The sequence below is a fragment of the Penicillium crustosum genome (assembly GCF_028827405.1).
Source record: "Penicillium crustosum strain IBT 35664 chromosome Unknown utg000003l_segment0_segment0, whole genome shotgun sequence".
Taxonomy (NCBI): domain Eukaryota; kingdom Fungi; phylum Ascomycota; class Eurotiomycetes; order Eurotiales; family Aspergillaceae; genus Penicillium; species Penicillium crustosum.
In genome coordinates this window covers 2928889-2945541 of record NW_026623124.1, presented here as the reverse complement: position 1 = coordinate 2945541, position 16653 = coordinate 2928889, and the positions used below count along the sequence as shown (strand labels likewise).

The following is a 16653-nucleotide window of genomic DNA, read 5'->3' as shown; positions in this document are numbered from 1 at the left end:
ACCGGAAATCCGCCTAAAGGCGCGTACCACTGATGGTCGGATTACCTGCGGAGTTCCGCCTTAGGATCACCCCGAGCAGGCCCACTACAGTCCTACACATCGCAGCAAACTAAGCGATCAGACAATCAAACCCTGGAACAGAGGTATTGAACTGTCGGTCTGAGTCGCCAAGTATCCAGCTACTCAACTGGACCCTTGCTCTCATACAGCTGCTATTGCCACCCAGCACAACTCATCACCTCAGATCCTTGACCGCCTAAGTGTGGATTGACGGTATTGATGTATTAACAGCCTTGAATACTGGTCGCCTACCAAATTAAAAGCTTCAGCTTACCGCTGACCAGTAGATGTAGCTTAGTTGACAGTATCCTCTTCCGTCTATAAGGTCACATAGTCCATAAGGCCACATAGCAAGGCACGATCTCAACACTATTGCAGGTTGATCTCGTTACTTCCATGCCGATCTGTGTAATTCCCCTAGAAACATCAGTGCCAGATGACCTTCGATGTGACAATACATCCGCCGTATCTTCGGTCAGATCTAAAATATGGCGCTGTCCAACATCCTAGCATTGACGCCACACCGTGCAGTGAGAATGTGCTTATTGGCAAAATGAAGGTGTCAGCCTTGCGAAAGGTGGGGGGTAATTAAACCAACAGTCACCTATCACATACAATTAGCCTGAATCTGGGGGATCTCGCACCTACCAAGGCCGATCTAAGTGAGAAAATGAGGTGTTGCCCTGCATCTCGGACTCAAGAGGGGTGGGTAGCCTCGAGGTCAGCATGATCAGCAATCACGCCATTTACCCATTTACTAAATGACGCTAAAGCAGAGTACCCCAGTCAAAAACTATGTACAAGGGTTCCAAGATCCAGACAAAGAAAATTCTGAAGGGCGGTCCGCCTGACAGGGCCCTGGGGTAGATTGCATGCGAACTATGTTGTAACAACTAGGCCCCGGGGGGCCTAGGGGGTGGCGTGTTTATCACCTTTAGTGGGTGTGATAAGGGGGTAAGTTCTTTGAAATGCATGTTTTGTCACGGAAGGATCTGGCCTGCTCAAATATTCGAGGCTCCATTGAGTGAAATAAGTAAAAGGGGAGTAAAGCTGACCGATCAATACAATCTGGGCATTCCAAAATATTTCCATTTGGAATTCGAAGTCGTACTCCGTATACGTAGGCAGGGCCATGCGGAGCCCGCGGCTGTGGGGGGCAATTATCCAAACGGGTAAAAACTTAGTCCGATGGGAATGCCACGCGATAACCAATTCTAGTAGCTTTCCTAAATAGGAAATAAGACAGTCCTAGAGAGAGGTCAGGCGAAACTGTGCTAATCGGAAATGAGCTTAGGGCATGGAAAGATCACGGGCTAGGATAAAGATATCCATGGATGTACCCGAGATGTGCCCACACTGGGCATGCACAAAGTGCATGGAACAAAAGGTCCAAGCGCGTGCGTCTTCCCCGATCGGGGAAAAGCATCGCTCGTCGAGCGAAACTTATTTCGGATAGACTTGACTGGCTCCATATTACTAGTCCCAAAGAGGATTTAGCGTGGATTGTTCTAGGGGCTAGTGGGGCTAGTGGGGGTTGCGGGAAACAGTTAAAGTGCATTTTCATTTATTTTTCTGGAATGTCGCTAAGTCACTCTAGCTTGTGCTTATACCCTCCTAGGATAGAGTCCCGAATATCTCTTGCATAAGTGGACTCCAGGGTAAGTACCTAGGTATTTGGTAAGAGAATATCCCGCATAACACATCCGCTTTGCCGTTTTGCTTTGGAATATGGTTTGGAATACGAGAACATCAGAAGTTTGAGCTTTTAAACGAGCAAAAAAGGATTCGACCTTGAATATTCAAAGAGCTGAATACCCCAGAGATTTATTAGACCTAGTATGGATATACTTGGGTAGGCACAGAAACCAAGTTGGCTATGAACGGTTCAGTTACATATCGCGAATACGGCGGCCCCGCCGGCGGGTGGGCAGTAGATTATGTCATATGAAGCACGAGCCATCCTGCATTTACCGATTTGGGACACAGCGCCACTCTTACCTATTTGGTGCATTGAATGCCGATTTGGCAAAATGGACATATCAAAATAATAACACCTAATCCCCCCCACCCCCACCGCTTCGCTGATATGACTTTTTCATGATATCAGGAAATCCTCCTTTCTCCTTCGGGTGATATTTGGAGGACTATGATTCAAGTTCACTGCAACCCCCGAATCAAATAAACATTCACTCTACAATGCAACTATGCGACTCAGCATCCTCCTGGAATAAGCGGTCGAATAAGCGACGCCAGACAAGTATGCAAATTGACCGGCGCGTTAGAGTATGACACCCCCTGCTTAAGGCTTCTGGGCCCTACCCATATCAGAGCTTTCAATTGATATATGGAGGGTCTAGTCCCCATTGCTCCTCTCCCTCTCTGACTCCTGCCACCTCCCCCACATGTCCTCGCTAACCCAATCCTCACAGTATAAGGAACAGAGCTCAACCTGTGTGCATTGCCTGGATCGCAATATGCTCAGCCAGTATCCGCCTCGGCCCCGATTGACCCGGCTAGATAGCAAGCCTGGGTCTTTCCTTCCCTCAACTAGCATTTCCTCATCACCTCCAACACCCATAACAGAGTCCTCGCCCTCGCAGTCAAATCGTCAACCCCGACAAGAGCACCCACCAACATGCCTTTCAACCCACATCGAAGAAACCCTTCACCTAAAAGACCTCGAACTGATGATGCACTGGTGCACAACAACCTACAAATCTATGGCAGGGGACCCGGCCTCCGAACAAATATGGCAAACAACCATCCCCCAGCTCTCTCTCCGCTATCCAGCCCTTCGCCAAGGCATCCTAGCCCTCTCAGCGCTGCACCTCGCCTCAACAAGTACATCTTCCCGACGCTGGCGGCACCTTGAAACAGCGCGCTTGTACCAAGCACAAGCACTAGCAGGTATTCACGTCGAGGTCGATGAAGACGCACCAGAATCAGAAAGCCAAGCGACCTTCGCGCTGTGCTGCATAATGATCGTCTTCACCTTCGGCTTCTGTCAAATCGACAGCGAAAATGACTCAGACGAAGAGCTGCCCGACGTGCTGGACGAGTTCTTCGAGGTATTCCGGCTAACCCGGTGGCTAGTCAGCATCCTGCTGGCCTCGATGGAACGCATCACAACGAGCGAGCTGGACCCGCTCTTCCACCCCGAAGACCCACTCCCAACAATGCCGGACATGTCGCGACTAGTGGTTCTCTCATTGCAACGACAGAATGACATAGAGGCCATGCGAGATGCGACGCACGAGACGGACCTGTATGACTCGGCCATTGAACATCTCAGCCACGCGCTTGAGCAGTTGATGAAGGGTGGCGAGCCGAAGGTATTTGCGTTTTGGTGGAGTTTCCGTATCCCCGCGGAGTTTCTAGAGCTGCTTGAGGCACGCCAGCCATTTGCGCTTGTTGTTCTGGCGCATTATTCGGTTATTCTGCATCATCTCAGGAGTTCGTGGTGGATGGGCGATTGGGGGAATAGGATTCTGCAGGAGATTGGGGATACCCTTGAACCGGAGTGGCAAGATCTTATTAACTGGCCGATCGATGCGACGGGATGTTTCCTTCCGAGGACTGATGCGTGCGTGCGAGTGGTATCCCCGCTTAGCTTTTGATGACGGGGTTTTACATTTTCTTGTGTGGTACCGTTTTCAAGTGGCTTGATTGAGCGTGAGTAATGCATCTAATGAGACAATGAAGCGTGTAATTAGCATAGATATTTAATTGTACATAGCATAGTTTTTTTCAATTGAGACAAGGATCGCTTGTCATGGGAAGTATATCATTTCTCGGTTTTTAGGAAACAATTCCGGGAAACACAGATTATCGTTGCAATACACATCCAAGCGTATGTCAATAGAGGAAAAACACAATCCCGCCCAAATATATCCGAAGCGCCGTTCCTTTCCCGGTATTCTATTGCTTCCCGAGTATATGAAGCCGGGAACGCCGATTGGAGAAACCGTGCGAAGAAAAGAAAAGAAAAGAAAAGAAAAGAAAGAAAAAGCAAAGACCACAAACCCAGAAGTCCGATCGATAGCCCGATGGAAAAAGAAAAGAAGATCCTCGCATTCGAAGCAGCACTGCCCGCAGTGGTTTCTGCTCGGACAATCACCTCTTCCCGGATCGACACTGCAGCCAAAGAAAAAAAGCAAATATTCTTCACGGCCAATTCCAGACCGAACATCAGCCTTCATCGAGCCCTCTCAACAAAGAATAAATCAATCGCAAACCCAATCCACCCCACCCTAAATCGCCATAACCAGCTTAAGAAGAGGAAGAAGAAGCGGGAGAATCCCTCCGCAACTCCTGCCTCTCCTGTTCAAGCTCCCTAACACGATCCTTAGATTGCGTGCGCACACGAATAAGCTCCGCCTCCTGCTCCTGGATCTTTTTCTCATGCTCTTCCTCTTCAGGAGTAGGGATATAAGCATTTGCGGCGCCGCCTATGGAAATAGCATATCCGTTAGCGGCTATAGCGTTCGTAACCTTGGGAAAAGATCCCAGGTTGTATGGGCTCTATATCTTGTCATGGGTTAAACATACCTCGGCCTGTGTGGTGGGGGATCTGCTGGGCGCGCAGAGGCGGTGACTCGACGTCTTGGCTCTCGCGCGCAATTTCTGGTCGCTCTGGGTCATTGTGTACCATGTTTCCTGAGCCGCCGCGGCCTGTTGTATAGACTTCTTGCTTGATGGTTGGTGTGACGAGGTCTTTTGGTGAGGGCGCGGGTTGTTGCCGGGTTATGTTACCTGGGGTATAGTGGGTTAGTTTAATGGACTGACTGATGTGGCGCGTTGTGAGAGATCGCGGAAGGGGGAGGGGTTGTCACATACCCGCGCCTCCGCGGCCATAGGAGATGTTTCTTGACATTGTGTAGACAAGAAGATCAAAGACTGGGGAGTTGGGGGGCTTCAAAAACGGAAGTTTGAAGTTTGAATGGGGCCAAGGGAGCTGTGCTGTGGGGAGAAATTCGCAATTCGCAATTCGCCAAATGACGACAGACTTTTTTTTTTTTTTTTGGCTCTTTGACACTACCAAGTATGGACATAGTAGGGATACAAATATATACTTATCTCTGTCCAATATTTAATTTCTATCTTATATTTTATGTATTTCTTATTCCAAGGTTCTCATATTCTCATATTCTTATATTCTATATCTATGAGCTCATAGATATCTGAACTTATTTCCGCGCTAAGCCAATGAGGTCAGGGTCTTCCTTATCAGCTCTCTTAGGCGCCATCCTAATCCGGGGTGAACTCTAATCAAATGGCATGCATTGCACTTTCTATTGACCTCAGTGCATAATGGAATAGGTTGGCTATCATTAACATCCCCATTCCCTTCACCAAAGTCAGCCTGGCCATCACCAGCCTTCATACCATACATTCTACTAACTAGGCCCAGTCAATACAATGTAGCAGGTAACCTGGTACTTTTGCTTGTAGAGATAAGCAATTTGCGGCTTCTCCTGTCATAAGAATGTGACCGATTAATCAGCTAAGGAAAACCCACATTGGTATGTATCAGGCCATACAACTTATATACTTTGGGCATATATATGTGCCAGTTTATTCACAACCAAACATGAGATGCCAGCTGAAATATAACATCGCCATAACCCGTAACCTCCGGTGTGGAAGACGTCGCCAGTGACAGCGAGAGCTGGTAACATAAAGTCTTGAAAGCTGACGAAGACTGAGCGATGAGGGTTATATAGTTACTAGTACCCGAATCAATCATTCATCGAAAGATATCATTACCATCATCTCCCAACTAACATTCCTTAGACATAGTATGTTTGCCTCCATGGAAAGTGCTGATCTTTAATAAGGTATTTGTGAACAGACTGTTGCACTCTATTATAGGACCCCTGAAGGGTGGTCTTGCTAGGTTTAGGTTGAGAAAAAGGTGCATAAACTGCATTAGCACTGGGTCGAGATTGCTGTTGAACTGGAATAAGCCGACAAATGATCTGGGTGGAAGTGGTGTTTGCAGAAGCAGTACCAGGTCACCAAGTTACAGTCTGACAAGATGGGCCGAGAGGGCCACGTCGAAGTGCATGGTTGAATGTGAGATTGAGGTGATGGTGTAAGAAGGTAAGACTAGACCTACGACTGATACGCAGCAACTATTACCTTTGTGCGTGACTTCCTCAAACACCCACTTTCCACTGCCCTTCACCTTACCTTCTCCTCACTCCCGCCATCCCCGCTCTATGGTTAGCCCTAATGCTAGCTAGCGTGAAGCCTGACATGACGTCCTCGACTGAAACGCCTTCCTACCCGACGCCTCTATCGGAGAAGTAAGGTCGATTCCTCTTCTATACTCTCGCACGATGCGGCACTTCAGTCCTGAAGTAAGAAACTCTCACCTCACATATAACCCGTAATTAGCCAATGGGGAAATCGACATGCCCACTACGAAGGTAGTCGGATTTCCCGTACACACTAACATTGGTCACGCTCTTACCTCTGTGTATGGTGAGCCAATTTTCTTTGCCGTGATGTGCGACACTTTTGCCCTTGTTAGCTCAATGTTTCCCCTCCGGTAGCTGTCAGCCGACTGATTTGACACAGAGCTATATACCCCAGAAAACCGGCAGATTATCCGTATGTCTCTTGATGCGACGTGCGCACGCCACGAGTACGAAGATAGGCTGGCGGCGTCAGACCTACATATACGCTTCCGCAAGGACGGCACCGTCAAGCATATCCTACGCGGGCTTCTCGATAAAGTCCGTCTGCCCCGGGCAGAACCATTCGACGTCGAACCTGGTGACAACACCGTGATGTGGATACGCGCAAGTCGATTATTAAGTTTGTCCTCGAGTGCACTAAGGCACATATTGGAAGCGCCTAAACTCTCCGATGGCCGGGTAGCGCAAATTGATCTAGCATCAGAGATGGTTGTCTCATTCATCGATTTCGGTTTTGTTGCGGATGCAGTATCCAGATAATTCTCAACTAAGACAGCTACTCCATCTACTCAGAGCAAAATGAAAGCGGGCGGCGGACTTTGACATATATGCTCTAGCCATTTCTGAACTATAGCTCGGTAAAAGGAGTTCATGCATATCGTATTAGCTTTAGCACTTTCGGCCCTTTCCGAATATATCCCTACAAAACGAAGGTTGTTTCATTCTCCTATTTGCTCACTATTTCTGCCCAATGGACTAGGCCTGGCAGAATCAGCATATATAAATCAATCAATCTCTTCCAAGGTGGTCTGTTGAATTGGCACCTGTCCGTTTCTCTCTAAATAACTAACTATCAATTATAATCGGCATCTCTTTGCTAGTCAAGAGTTCTCTTCGTATTATACATCGCACCACCTATATTACCTGCAACCCAACAAAACACCCAGTCATCTTCCGCAGTGCGCATAGCGCCTAATGACCTGCCTCTGGAGCAAATTGAGCTCCAGAAATTTCCGAGCCATTCAGTTCATCAAGCGAGGTTTGAATCCTTCCTGGGACCCCAAAAGTCCATTAGAGGGGTCAAAATTTATGCTTCAAAGCTTCTTCCATAATGGGGTCCCATTCTGGGGGACCACGACATACTGGCTTGTTCTTATCATTTATAAGCGTTACCCCCAATCGCATAGCCACCCGAAACTTCTACATTCCCATGACGGCTATGTATGCTAGATGGTGCGTTATCTTAAGTGAATTGGCCCTGAATGGCTTGTACCCTATCATGTACAACTGTACATGGGCTAAAGATAACCTAGGTAAAGATATGCTTTTCTAAGAGCATCTGTTACAGGTTATATCGATGGAAACTGATGCGAGTATACAGGAACTTGGGCCCGGATAATTGAAGACGCACGATGGGCCTTTGCAAACGTCGGACTTATGCCTATGAGCGGCTACTCTACGTACGACTGCCCCATAACCAGGTCGACCGGAAAGTTAATGGAATTGTGCGGAAGTTTACCCCTTCCTATACCATCCTATGCGTGAGGGGCCGATTTACTCCGCCGTGATTTGCGACAATGTTGCTCTCGTCAGCTCAATGACCACGAGGATTTCACTCTCTGTCCAACACTGGACTGCCCCTAAGAATACCTGAGATACCAGACCTAGACTTGCTACAGACAGCCCCTTGCGTTTTGAAGAATCGACTTTTTCTTCTCATCAGCAATTTATCTTGTAGTACTCTTGTATCGCCGTATTAACCATGTTCTCTAAGCAATTCGAGGTACGACTTATTTCCTGACATATCACATCGTGAATGTCGATGGTCGCCCTTACAGTCGCGGACCCTTTCCGCTTACATAACCCGGCTCCACCTCCGATTCTCACTTCACCTCTGCAAGACTTGGAATCTGCAATTAAGCCAATTCCAGTTCCTCACCAAAATGAACGCCAATCCCATCAGCATGTCCATCCGCACAGCTATGTCTCTTGGCCGACTAAACCCCGCCGCGCCCTCGCTCGCTGGCGCCCTTCGTCCTCTCCATCAGACCACTTCCAAGCAGCTCACACGCCTTAGCTCTACGACAGCTCGTCCGGCCGCCGCAACATTGAACCTGGACTCCCGGCCACGCGCCAAGGCCGTGTCGCCATCATCCATTGCTCTGCGCGCAAACTCGACCTCAGCACCTGCCAACAAGGAAGTCAAGCTCGACTGGGACTCCTTCTTCAAGCTCCGCGCTTCCCGCCGCCGATACTCCCTTGTTTCTTCAGTTGCCAGCTCCGCTATCAGCACCACAGTCGGCGTGCAGGTTCTGTCCGGACAGGATCTTGAACATCTCGGCGCTACGGTTATGGGCCTCGATCCATTTGTTGTCCTGGGATTGGCGACCGCCGCATGCGGTGCTGTCGGATGGCTTCTTGGACCGGCTCTCGGAAATGGTATTTGGGGACTTGTTTACAGGAAGTACAAGCCCTCTGTCAATACGGTGAGTAGTCGCAAAACAAAGTGGCGGTTTATGTCTGGTCTGTGCTAATGTGGTTTGTTTTCGTTGTGTAGAAAGAGAAGGAGTTCTTTGATCGCATTCGCCGGTTCCGTGTCGATCCCTCCACCAACTCGATCTCTAACCCCGTCCCCGATTACTACGGCGAGAAAATTGGCAGCGTGGCGGGTTACAGAACCTGGTTGAAAGACCAGAGGGCTTACAACCGCAAGCGCCGCAACTTCATTGCCTAATTTCTTTTCTCTTTCTCTCTTTTCTCTGTGATATTGGAGCATTTTTTTTTATTCATGTCAATATGGTTGAAACTCTAGTTTCTGTTCAAAACCAAATCTGGTGACTTTCTTTTTTTGTCCGGGCCGGTGTTTATTTTGTTACAATATCATTAGCGGTCTTGGTAGCTGGGGCATTGCAATGTATTGGGAATGACCTTTGATAATACGGTCAATTTATTGCGTATTTTCGTAACATTGTTAAGACTTGTATCCTTTGGACAGTCTTGTGTGCACTAAGTGAAACCCGAAAGTGCTATCCTCAATTATTAACATCCCCTATTCTCCACCTCTTCAAAAGTACTGGCCTCGCTATTACCATTTAAAATGTCAGGCTTTGGATTTACAGCTTTGAAGGCGCCTTTGCTTTAGGATTCCGGCCAGTATCAACCTCCGTCCACCACGGCACACTGGGCGGCGGGTTGTCATCAAGGTTAGCCTTGAAGTTCGGCTTTCGTTTCTCAAAGAACGCCGAAACGCCCTCCTTCTGGTCCCTTGTGTGATAGTAAGTATCCGCAGCCAGACTCTTTATGAATTTCACTTACTCTGATCCAAACATATGATTGATGACCTTCGACTCGATGAGATGAGCAGCCTCCGCCGACCCAGTATCGCGCCACATAAGCGCACGATTGAGGTACGACGAAGCCGGGCTCACATTCTCGGCAATATCAGTGGCTAGCTCGAGAGCGCGCGGCAGGACCTGCGATGGGTCCGGGAGGATCTCATTGAAAAGGTCGCCGAAGTGCTTGGATGTAGGCGGGAAGACTCCTCCCGTGCTAACAAGGTAGCCGGCATTTGAGTGGCCGACGAGACGGGGGAGGAAGTATGAGGAGCATGATTCTAGAGTTATACCTCGGCGGGCAAAGACGAAGCCGTATTTGCCTTTTTCATATCCAATTCTAAAAGCACAAGAGATATGTATGTTAACCAAAGGGCTCTCTCTGGTGGGTGTATTTTTCTGGCGTGCAATTGACGTACCGGATAATCGCTGGAAGCGACATAGTCATACCGACTCCAACGGCTGAGCCTTGCATTGCTACAATTGTTGGCTTGCGGCATCTATGGATCGCCAGTACCACTCGTCCACCACTGTGTTGGGTTACTTAGCAAGATTATATATATATCGGACTACCGGATGGGCATTCTCTTACCCGTCACGATGGTCCGCCGTCCTGCCCCTACCACCGCCGAAACCAATCTCAAGGTCTGCACCAGCGCAGAATGTCTTCCCTGCGCCTGTCAAAACGACAACTTTCACGCGCTCGTCGACATCGAACATCGGGAAGAGCTTCTCGAAGTCCACGACCATTTGTGGGGTGAATGCATTATGTTTAGCAGGACGATTAAGGGTTACGATGACGACGGGGGTGACTGCAGGCGTGCCCAGGGGGTAGTGAGAGACGACAACATGGCCGGTTGTTTCGACCTTTTCGTAAGAAGATGGAAGCTCAATAGGACTAGGATCGAAGATCATGATGGATGTAGGGAAGTATATATTTTTTGTTCAAGTAGATATAGTCCATGTGCTAGACTGCAACCTTCATATATACCATCTCTCGGTTATATATTTCAACACTTCAATAATAATAAACAGCCTACATTCTAAGCCGCGGCTCGGCTGGACAGGCTTGGCGTGGAGAAAGCTGGGGGATCACCATCACCCCGCTGCGGGGTCGTGAATTTCAATACTGGCTTACACCGGGGCAAGGGTGCAGTCTGTTTCACATCCTTATCCGAGGTATATTAGAAGTAGATACAAACCTATATACATATATTAGAACGAATTGTTCTATGCAACTTGAAATTTGGGCCCGTGTAATGCAAAATGCTGGCCAGTCGTGGAATGGACATGGTGATTTAGTTTAGTGGCAAGCAGAGGATAGTAATAGGAATATGTAGCGGAAGGTAGAGATAGAGGGTGACAGGATATAGATAGTAGAAGAGAAGGACAAATCTAACACGCTAAACGGCAAACCTTTGGGGCATCGCACGATGTCTCGCTTTCTTAGGAACTTCTAAGGTTAGAAGACGAGGGAATTATTAACCCTGTTGTATCTTCATACTATATATAATGCTCCATCATAGCTCAAACTATTGCCAGAAGTCGGGAGAACCTAGAGTCTGGAAACCAAGGCTGGCAAGGCCACCCAATTTGTTCAAACCGGGAAGGATCCGACTCTAACCTAGGAATTGACCACTAGCCAGGGCAATCCAGGGTAGATTCTCATCCCAGCAGTGTTGCATCAATTGACGTGCATTTTGAATCTAGTAAGTACAATGTCAGCAAATACGTCCAAACGAAGCCCAGACCAGTATAGAAGCGTACCTGTTTCATGCCTGAGCTCTCCAATAATAGGAACCTCTCCAAAAGCTTATCCTTTTGAACCGAGTCTCTGGATTCACAACCAGCCGTGAAGAGCGGGAACAAGGAGCAGACTTCAGTGGCTGCACCAGGGCGCATGCGTCCGAGGGCGTCAATGAGCTTGCGCAAGACCTCCTTCACGGGGAAGGAGTCAGGCGGAGATCCAAGGACACGGCGATGGAGATGCAGGAGACCGGCAAACCGGAAGGCCTCCTCGATGGCTATCATGTCCGAGGATTCGACGCCATGATGGTGTTCCGGGCTAGTATAAGCACGATCGCCGATCCCGTCGATATCACCAAGCACGGATTGCGCTTCCAGGACCACTTCTGTAGATGGATGCCAGTCATGTCGGAAGTTGCCCATTTCGTCGAAGCGCTGATTGTCACATTCCTGCACCAGCCGTGCGAGACGGATCAGAAATACTCCAGTGCGAGGAGTGAAGCCGGTGAAGCAGTCAACACCAAACTCATCATGACCATCGGGCGCAGAGCAAGCCGTTAAGATGGAATGGTATATCATTAGCGGAGGACCGGCTTGTCGACAAGATAAAGCTCCCATTGTGTCGAGGTAGCCCAACCAGCGGGCGAAGAATGCCCCGATCCTGTTCCCAGGCTGCGCCATGCTTTCGCTCCGTGCAAGGAATAAATCACGAGCAAGCTTCAGGTGACTCTTCCAGGTAATCGGCACTTCAAATGTCCTTGGAGAAACGATCTTTAATGACAAAAGCATAATGGCCGTGGCCAGGTGACTGTCAGTAATGTTTTCACTGGATGACTCCAATGCCATACGCAGGGTTGGGAAAACCTGGCTGACCCAGTGAGCAATTCGATTAGCGGGCTCAGGATGACCTAGGTATCGAGCACGATGACTAGCGGAGTATGCAAGCAGCAAATTGAGGAGATTGGAATCACCGATTGCCACTATCCGGTCAGCTTTCTAAAAGATCACAGAACATATAGCAGTACAACTCACTTGATGGCAAAACTGAGATAAACGGATTATTATCACAGTTGTGCGGGACAAGCATCCGAGCAGTGTGGTTCAGGAAATGATGGAAGTACATCAAATTGATAGGGTTCTCCAGCAGGGATGACGGAAGCGGAGACAAGTACCTCGGGACATTGATGGGTACGGGGGAAGCATAGTAGCCACTACAAAACTGGACCTGTGGTTCGGGGTCAGGTTGAGCGGTTTTTGTCTGCGAGGGGTCTTCATTCCGTCGCCGAGAACTGATCAAATCCAACGCGTAGTTGATATCTATGGCAGCATGGTCGTTGTTAAAAGTCAGATCCTGATCAGGGCGCCCGGAGTCCAATCCATAATTGTCGGTTACACTATTCAGATATGTTTGCCATTTGCTCCGGGCCATTGAAGACTCGTGGGATGTCTGATCAGCTTCATGATTGCTCTCTGTCAATGCCTGATGATCCGGAGTTAATTCATTGTGATAGTCATGTATAGAGCCCATGTTGCTGGTTGTCTCGTGGAGCCTCGGAGATGTGGTTGCGTCATTTTCAGCAATCGACACTCTGTGTGAATCGAAAAGCATGGAGGACAGGCCATCGGTATCCTGTCGGCTGTTTGAGGATCCGTTTTGCCCTGTCCCAGACCCGGGGCCAATATGCATGCTCTGGTTATCAGGGGACTCTCGAGAAAGGTGGCTTTCATCACGAGATGGATCCAAGCAATGACTGGAAGCATCTACAGGGTGGCGTAGGTATGAGACTGGCTGTGAGACAGAGTTTGTATGGAATGCAAAGGCAGAGAGTGATCTGAGGCCAGATGTCTGATCTACCGAATCCAGATATGGCGGGGTATCAAAACTCTGCTGTCCAAATTGATATTGCAACAAAGGCGCCGAGGATACTGCTGTCGTCAATGGAGGAGATTGTTCCGCCCAGGTTGAGGAGAACCGAGGCTCTAATTGGCCCGGCGATGTCACCCCTTCAGAGCATGAGCCGAGCCTGGGGGATTCGAAAAGGCCCACTGGTGCTGGTGTACTTGGAGACATCGCTCTCGGCGAAGTCAAGTCTCCGGGATGAATGTTAAGAAATCCATCTGCAGGGTTGTTGCTTGTTGGAGTTGGGAACGAAGTCGGGCTCAGATTGTTGATAGCGAATGAGTCCGTGAATCCAATTACAGCTCCTCCATACCCACTCGATTGTGAATTCGGCGAGTCAATTGACATGCGTTTCGTCCTTCCTCCCCAGTTCAGACGAACGCTATAGTCGCAAGGGTCACCTTGTCGCTGGCAATTAAGACATGCTGGTTTCTCCTCACCACTACATAGATAGTGTTAGCCACATGAGTATCATGCAGGGATTGTGCTTCTCACCATTTTACCTTGCGTGCTTTGCACGGCCTAGTTCGATAGTTAGTCTTGGCAAAAGCTTGTATTGATATTTAAACAACGTACCAGCATCCCTTACGGCTCCGACGCTTCGGTTCTGGTGCACCAGGCCTTCTAGGACGAGGCATTGCACGTCAGGGGGCGCCTGGTCGAGTACCGCAGAGACAATTCAAAATAACAGAGGCTCGAGATAGCCAAAGGTCACAATGTATTGTTTCACCGCCATACAGATTTGGTATTTTCAAGTCTGTGTCAATCTAATCGAGCCTTTCGCTTACGCTGAAAGCACGTCGGAGCTGTCACGCTTTCTGCGCTTCGATCCTGATTGACCCCAAGTAGCGATAAAGCGATAATCGACCAGACACCCACACCTGGTATACAAGCACATCGAGGTATGGGAGGGAGATGTGCCAGGAAAGTTTTGAATCCCACTGCCCTTCAGCAATGGGTAAGAGAAGCCGACAATGAGCAGGGTAGTGTCGATCTTCACGACCTTAGATATGGAACAAGACGTCAAATAGAAGACGACTCTGCTGAATATGTTCAATTGACCCGCTAGGTAGTCGACTGACTTCACTGTGCAGAGAAATAGCACAAATTCACAGCAAAAGCCCCAATCTTGATGCAAAGATGAAGGTTGTCTTTCGGCAGACTAAAAGTGTGGGGAAGCACATGGCCGAGATAAGAAACGATGAATCAGCCGGGTTATGTTATAATCCGATATCGAGCGGCATACCGCGGGAAACCGGAATTTCCCGCCAGAAGCCGCTACCTGTCACGTGGACTCACACCTTCAACCAAACGTCATAGCTTCCATCTGGGCAGTTCCTTAGATGTACATTGGTCCCTTGAGCTGCGCTTTGATAGCATATTTGGAGGAGTTACTTTCTAGGTTGAACATTAAAGTAGGACTTTAAAGCGCTTGAGTTCTACTTTGTTTCCCAATATGGCCAAATCTCTCATCGATAGGCATCCGCTGCAGTGGATGCCGAGCCCTTCACGGGGCTTGTCAGCTGTGGTTCATGTACGTACCGTGGTCCTTTCAGTTTACATTTTGGTCCAGCACTAATGGGTTGTTTTCCAGTTGGTCGGACTTTCGAGCTTTTTGTGGTCATTCAAATAGTATGGATCCTCTATGAAACTGTACTTTGAGGGGTTTGCTGACATTCTTGAAGCATGCACGAAAACCCTAACCAAGCGTAAGCCCCTGTCTAGTTTGGATATTGGAAACCACGCTAAACTTTATATTTGACAGTAATGAAGCATATGGTTGGCATTTTCAATATCTGACCGTGATTGGCCTATCGTTGTCAACACTCACATTTGCGGTCGCATTACTAGCAGATATTACCTCGTCCCGGCGACTGTTCCTGATCAAAAACATACTATCGATATGCAGTGCACCCCTTGAGGTTGTGATCAGTGTTTTGTACTGGGGTCTTCGTTCGGTAAGCGATTCGACGAGATGCCCAATATGAAATTCCCACTAATCCAAGTATAGATTGATGAGCGTTTGGTGATTCCCGAAGATCTTTTCATACCCCTTCATGCCGGTATGTCTGTGGAAAGTACATTTTGGGATTCCCCTACTAACAAATTTATAGATATCAGCTTCCACGCAACACCGTCGGTGGTGATGTTGGTTGACCTGCTGCTCTTGTCCCCACCCTGGACGGTCACTGTACTCCCCGCACTAGGGTTATCTAGCACTATCGCCTTCGGCTACTGGTTCTGGATTGAGCAATGCTTCTCCCAAAATGGATGGTTCGTATATGACCTTGCACTGCCGAGGTCACCTGCTAATTAATATAGGTACCCATATCCTATCTTTGAAGCACTGCCCACATCAGGTCGTATTGGCCTATTTACTCTCAGTGCCCTCATAATGACATTGAGCACGGTTACTCTCAAGTGGCTCCATGGACGTGTCAATGGATTCGGCAACCCCATGAAGCCGGAATCCCGTCCGGGCGATATTAAGCGAAAGAACGGTCTGTAGGCACGTGTATTGGTATTGCAACAATGTTTTTACATTGATCGGACTCACTTGGCGTCTCATGTTTAAGGCGGTTTCTAATCCCGAGGTAGCTGCAAGAAGGAAAATCGGGCATATTGCATTGATCATAAGCGTCTTGGTTATTGCCTTTTTTTTTCGGGTACATTCATGTACATTTCACCCCACAATATCTCAAATGCAAACTCTAGCTACAATACTATCAAGATCCAACTTAAACGCAATGAATAAATCACAACGAGCGTGCAAAAAAATCAATATAAACATACTCCCGTAAGCTCAAATGCGTAGGTGGGAAATCTGTTCGACCACCCGAAAAGATTATGCAGCAAATGTTCCAGTCATAGGCTTTTTGAACCAACGCTTGCCCCATGGGGTGCCTATTGCAAACTAGGGTATAATAAATTAACCCCAGATTACAGTCGCAGTTTAGGTACCCGTGCGCTGCTGACTGAACTCGGTTACGTGCGACGATCACCCCATACAGCGCCATAAAAGCCGTGCGCACAATGGATGCCATAATGGATGCGGGGCTTAGCGTAACTGCCCGAGAAAGGCCAGCGCTATCAGAATCCCTTTACCACGGAATATTTTGTATAGCTGTATGTTCATTGGGCCGAGTTGTTCGGGGCTGCGGAGCAAGATTGTTAGCGAGATCAATGCCGAGAC

General features: G+C 48.4%; 7 protein-coding genes across 7 annotated transcripts; 4 read left to right on the top strand and 3 right to left on the bottom strand.

Annotated features, from left to right (window-relative positions):
• Positions 1–2256: 2256 nt before the first annotated feature.
• N7487_008192 (uncharacterized protein) lies at positions 2257–3677 on the top strand (the record flags this gene model as incomplete). Its single annotated transcript, XM_056875922.1, has 2 exons — positions 2257–2343; positions 2490–3677. 2 exons carry the CDS (start codon positions 2257–2259, stop codon positions 3675–3677), a joined length of 1275 nt encoding a protein of 424 aa, XP_056728110.1.
• Positions 3678–4329: 652 nt separating this feature from the next.
• N7487_008191 (DUF3602 domain-containing protein) lies at positions 4330–4933 on the bottom strand (the record flags this gene model as incomplete). The annotated part of the gene is made up of 3 exons (XM_056875921.1): positions 4330–4508; positions 4609–4812; positions 4897–4933. 3 exons carry the CDS (start codon positions 4931–4933, stop codon positions 4330–4332), a joined length of 420 nt encoding a protein of 139 aa, XP_056728109.1.
• A 1744-nt stretch (positions 4934–6677) lies between these two features.
• N7487_008190 (uncharacterized protein) lies at positions 6678–7022 on the top strand (the record flags this gene model as incomplete). The annotated part of the gene is made up of 1 exon (XM_056875920.1): positions 6678–7022. One exon carries the CDS (start codon positions 6678–6680, stop codon positions 7020–7022), a length of 345 nt encoding a protein of 114 aa, XP_056728108.1.
• Positions 7023–8425: 1403 nt separating this feature from the next.
• On the top strand, positions 8426–9216 carry N7487_008189 (presequence translocated-associated motor subunit PAM17; the record flags this gene model as incomplete). Its single annotated transcript, XM_056875919.1, has 2 exons — positions 8426–8968; positions 9040–9216. 2 exons carry the CDS (start codon positions 8426–8428, stop codon positions 9214–9216), a joined length of 720 nt encoding a protein of 239 aa, XP_056728107.1.
• Positions 9217–9595: 379 nt separating this feature from the next.
• N7487_008188 (enoyl-CoA hydratase/isomerase family protein) lies at positions 9596–10729 on the bottom strand (the record flags this gene model as incomplete). Its single annotated transcript, XM_056875918.1, has 4 exons — positions 9596–9746; positions 9798–10154; positions 10234–10344; positions 10407–10729. The coding sequence occupies 4 exons, from the start codon at positions 10727–10729 to the stop codon at positions 9596–9598; spliced, it is 942 nt and encodes a 313-aa protein (XP_056728106.1).
• A 704-nt stretch (positions 10730–11433) lies between these two features.
• N7487_008187 (Zn(II)2Cys6 transcription factor) lies at positions 11434–14098 on the bottom strand (the record flags this gene model as incomplete). The annotated part of the gene is made up of 5 exons (XM_056875917.1): positions 11434–11520; positions 11582–12540; positions 12593–13902; positions 13956–13982; positions 14037–14098. 5 exons carry the CDS (start codon positions 14096–14098, stop codon positions 11434–11436), a joined length of 2445 nt encoding a protein of 814 aa, XP_056728105.1.
• Positions 14099–14916: 818 nt separating this feature from the next.
• Positions 14917–15969, top strand: N7487_008186 (androgen-induced gene 1 family protein; the record flags this gene model as incomplete). Its single annotated transcript, XM_056875916.1, has 7 exons — positions 14917–14994; positions 15055–15092; positions 15146–15169; positions 15226–15418; positions 15472–15523; positions 15575–15734; positions 15783–15969. The coding sequence occupies 7 exons, from the start codon at positions 14917–14919 to the stop codon at positions 15967–15969; spliced, it is 732 nt and encodes a 243-aa protein (XP_056728104.1).
• Between the last annotated feature and the right edge of the window lie 684 nt (positions 15970–16653).